This window comes from Nipponia nippon, unplaced genomic scaffold (assembly GCF_047370975.1).
Source record: "Nipponia nippon isolate SJK-2023a ecotype South Korea unplaced genomic scaffold, ASM4737097v1 scaffold_6, whole genome shotgun sequence".
Taxonomy (NCBI): Eukaryota; Metazoa; Chordata; class Aves; order Pelecaniformes; family Threskiornithidae; genus Nipponia; species Nipponia nippon.
Genome location: NW_028262380.1, coordinates 82,872,078 through 82,876,250, shown reverse-complemented (window position 1 = coordinate 82,876,250; position 4,173 = coordinate 82,872,078). Strand labels below are relative to the sequence as shown.

Genomic DNA, 4,173 nt, shown 5'->3' with positions numbered 1-4,173 from the left:
GCGCTCATCTGATGGGTAAGTCAGGCAAAATAAATTCTTTTCCCTAGAAAGGTTTTTAATGTAGTAAGACTTTTTCCCTTCAAGAGCAACAGTAGGAAGATGGTATCACTAAAAAAAAAATAAATAATAATTTCTCCTTTTCTGAGTGATATAACACTTTCTCCCAAGCACAACAGCCTAAATATTGGACTTCAAAATTCTGGCATTACAGAGAGAAAAGCTGTTTTATACATCAAGGAGTTTTCAAAACTCAGTCAGATTTTTCTCTATGTCCGCAACTCAAAAAAGTAACATCCAGTTACTTGCTAGGTCAAGAGGAAGAAATAAGGAACAAGGCCCATCCCTGTTCGTGTGAATTTGCTTTCCAATGATTTCTCTCAGAGAAAAGCCAGACTGTGTTAGGAGGACGAGCCAGCTTTCTTCAGGTGTCCCAGGAGAACACTATGACTCAGTCGTGTCAACAAGGCCGGGATATGGTTATTCCTTCAGATAAGGTGCTATTGAATTTCATGAGCAAACAGCGATCGATTTTTCTATCGCTAAATAAGTACTATGTACCAAGTGATTGAAGCTACTGTTTGCACTGGAAAGGTGCACTAAAAAAGAATCCAGATGTGGAGAGTCTTTGCTTTAAATGGTGTCAGGGCTCCTTGTTACAGCCGGGACTTGAACCATTTCTTTTTCTGGAAATAAAGTTACTGTTGTGAACTGTCGGGGTTTCTTACCGCAGCAGACACTGTTGCTCCTGCCCACCCAGCAAAACATGTTTAACTTTAAACGCAGCCCCACTTCAACTCAAACTGGAATGCAAGTGCCTGCAGATCCTTGCCAGGGCTTACTTACTTGGATTCAATACATCCGTCCTGGGCCTAATCTCTCTTCACATCAGCAGCTCGGAGTGAAAGGCTGCCATAACGTGCCTCTGAATCTAAAAGCGCGTTTGCTCCGTACAAAGCGTCCCCGCCACGCCAGAAAGAGCTGGACCGCAGGTGTGCCCGGGAAGCCCTGGGCACGCACACAGGTTACTGCTTCCCTGCTTCCCAGCTAGCCAACCTGACCCGGGTACACAGGTCCATCTTAACATGGGATTCGCCAAAAAAAACAGTGTATTTTTCAACAAGAAAATATTTTTATTGCATTATATTTCATTAAATTATCACTCCATGATAAATCCACCTTTTTACATAAACACATTTCTCCAAAGCAGAATAAGGAAAATTATTCTACATGAATTATGACAGTATGTCATACAAGTAGACATAAAATATCTAAGCCCCTTCAGAACATTTACCGTTCCTTTACATCTTGTGTATAAATACCAAATAATTACATGTAAACTCATTTAAAAACAAACAAAGAAACCCCAATATTATCTCGTTAGAAACCAAAGCAATCTCGGCATGAAACCCCACAATTTCATGGAAATTCTTAAACTGTCCTAAGTATTGAACAGAGTGAGACTTCAGGAGCGAGCTTTCTGTAATTTCTTTGTGCAGTATCTCGTGCAAAAAGATCCTAGGCATCCCACAGTAATTGCTAGTACGTTAGAGCGGGGAAAAAAAGATGTAGCAAAACCTTCCGAGCCCAAGGCTCGTTTAGGCACCCAAGGCAGCAGACTGAGCATGGCAGCACAGTACCGCACGTGCGTCAAGCAGTTTTCATTCCTCTGTAATCCTGCACGGGCACGGAAATGCTAAGTGCCAGGCAGCGCTCAGACTTGGCCATCTTGGTATTCCCAACGGAAGGATCGCCCGCTGTCATCAACACTGCCCATTCAAACCTCCGCGCACCAGACTGTCTGCAGACACTGGCACAGCCGTCTCCACCACGCGCCCATCTTCTTTTCGGATATGAATGCTATTATCAGAACTTGTTGGCAAATAGTATTGGGAGAGAAGGAGCTTGCACAAAGGTGGGGCTACTCAGATTGTGAGAACTGCAGCAAGGTCGCCGAGAGGCGCCTAGCAAAGCCTACGCTGTCTTATCAGATTCAATCACTTTAGCTCAGTCAATAAATACATACGTAGGAATAGGCAATAATAAATAGGAGGGGAGGGGAGGGGAGAAGAGGGGAGAGTCTTAGAGGGACTGAACATAGAACGGTTGGTCCACAAACACATCAAAACTCGAGAGTCGGGCTATTATCTTCTTCCAGCATCCATCTCCTGGCACCTCCTGGCAAACACAGGTAGTTTCTTTTGGAGATGTTTCTTCCCTCAGACCTGGTTATGTGAACTGTAACAGGCAGAATTCGAATTATAAAGCCAGTCAGGAAATCTTTCCTTAAATCCTCCTGCAGCCCCAGACAATAAGCGCCATAGGGGATGCGTCTTCTGGAAAAGATGCCCGACGGTGACGGTGGACCACGCTGGCCCAGAACTGCGGCCAGATTTGCACTGACTCAGGCATTTGCTGTGGATACTCCACCTGACCCGCGGGGTCTTCTCTTCCCAACAAAGCAGCCACTTCTTGGGCAAGTTTGTGGCATAACTAAACAGATTTCCCCATAGAAATCGATGGCAGAATGTGACTTGTTATCCCTGCGACACCCACGCTGGTTTCAAACCCAGCCGAAAGCCAGGCTTGGCCTCGGAAAGGGCCCGGGTAGTGTGGGCAGCTGCGCGGCCAAAGCAGCGGCCCCCGGCCGCCGGCGGTACCTGTTGAGGATCCTGGTGAGGATGAGCTTGACCCAGGGCGCGGCGGGGTTCAGGCAGACCGTCTGGCCCTGCTTCGTCGTGGCTCTGCGGGGCGAGGCAGGGGGTGAGGCCGCGGCCGGGGCCGGGGCCGGGGCCGGGGCCGGGGCCGGGCACTTACATGACCTCGGGCACGGCGCAGTGCGGCCCCTCGGCGACGAGCTCGACGCGGGCCAGGCGCCGCGGCGGGATCACCTCGGACACGGTCCGCGGGCAGCGGCAGCGCAGCTCCCCGGCCAGCGGCGCACCTGGCGGGCAGAAGGGAGGGAGAGAGGCGCCGGCTGAGCCTCGGCTCCGGGGCCCCGCGGCCCCCCGACCCGCCCCGACGCCCCGCCGGGCCCCGGGGCGCCGGCACCGCTCGGCTGCGGGGCCGGCTGCCCCCGGCTCAGCCTGCCGGGCCAGCCCGCAGCCGCTTACCCCGGCAGAGCGCGGCGGCGGCGGCCAGGAGGAGGAGGAGGAGGAGGAGGAGGCGGAGGCGGAGGTGCGGGCTCATGGCGAGCGCTGGCGGCGGCGGCGCTGCGGGAGGCGGCTGTGCGGGCCCGTTGTCCGCCGGTGCTTTTATCTCCCGCCGGCAGCCGTCGGGCCGGAGAAACGTGATTCACACGCCGTCACGCATCTTTCTCTCCTCCCTGCACATCCTCGGGCAGCCGCTGCTCGCCCTCTTCCCTGCCTGTGACCCGCCAGGTTGGCACGGCACGGCACGGCACCGCCCGGCAGCCGGCAGCCTGCAGGGTGCACGAACGGGCTGCGGCGTCGGGTTCCGTGCCCCGGCCGCTCTCCCTGCCCCTGGCCGGAGCTGTCCGTTCAGCCGGCTTCACTGAGCGGGGAGCCCAGCAGGGGCGGGGAGCCAGCAGTGGCGACTCATACAGGAACGGACTGTCGTTTAGACGCCAGAATTTGGAGGTTAAATTTAGCCCAGCCCAAGTGTCCTTGAAGTTCCTCAGCCTGAAAGATGCTGGTGGAAACTGGGACATAAAATCCTTTGTCTTCTGCATCTAAGGATAAGTTCACATTTAGTTTTAGCGCCTGCGTTTCTCTGCCAAGCACACAGTAATTTCACTGTGGATTTAGTTGTTAGCTGAAAAGCAAAAAGCCCTGCATGTTATGCAAAGCCGTGAGTGGTCGGGGCCCTTCCCAGCCGGCTGGAAAGATGTCAAGCCTTAAAGTCTGCCAGAGGATGCAGGGATGCCCCTGAGCAGCAGGTGCAGTCCAGAGGTGCCACAGCCATCCCACCCTTTCTTCCCAGTCTTTGGAGATCGTGCATTGCTTTATTTCAGTCTTTTCTTTGGGCTGCTGTTGTGCTTTCTGGGGCAGTGAAGAGTAATCAAAACTTTTCCCCCAAGATCTTTTCAAAGAGGTAATAATTGTGTTAATTTTTTTGCCTTGGTCTGGGCAGCAAAAGAACCAGCTTGGTATTAGGCACTGGACACCTCACTTCTTTTAACTCGGGCAGGGGGAGATGACAACACAGACGGATTTA

The 4,173-nt window shown here is 52.7% G+C and overlaps 1 protein-coding gene across 2 annotated transcripts; it reads right to left on the bottom strand.

Annotated features, from left to right (window-relative positions):
* Positions 1–1,154: 1,154 nt before the first annotated feature.
* LOC148051633 (permeability factor 2-like) lies at positions 1,155–3,491 on the bottom strand. Of its 2 annotated transcripts, XM_087735685.1 has the most exons (4): positions 3,111–3,491; positions 2,815–2,941; positions 2,658–2,741; positions 1,155–2,235 (listed from the first exon to the last, which is right to left on the bottom strand). In XM_087735685.1, exons 1-4 carry the CDS (start codon positions 3,184–3,186, stop codon positions 2,217–2,219), a joined length of 306 nt encoding a protein of 101 aa, XP_087591811.1. In that variant the 5' UTR covers positions 3,187–3,491; the 3' UTR covers positions 1,155–2,216. The 2 variants fall into 2 exon arrangements, with proteins under 2 accessions (XP_087591811.1, XP_087591810.1); XM_087735684.1 differs by having other exon boundaries at positions 1,155–2,741.
* Positions 3,492–4,173: the final 682 nt, after the last annotated feature.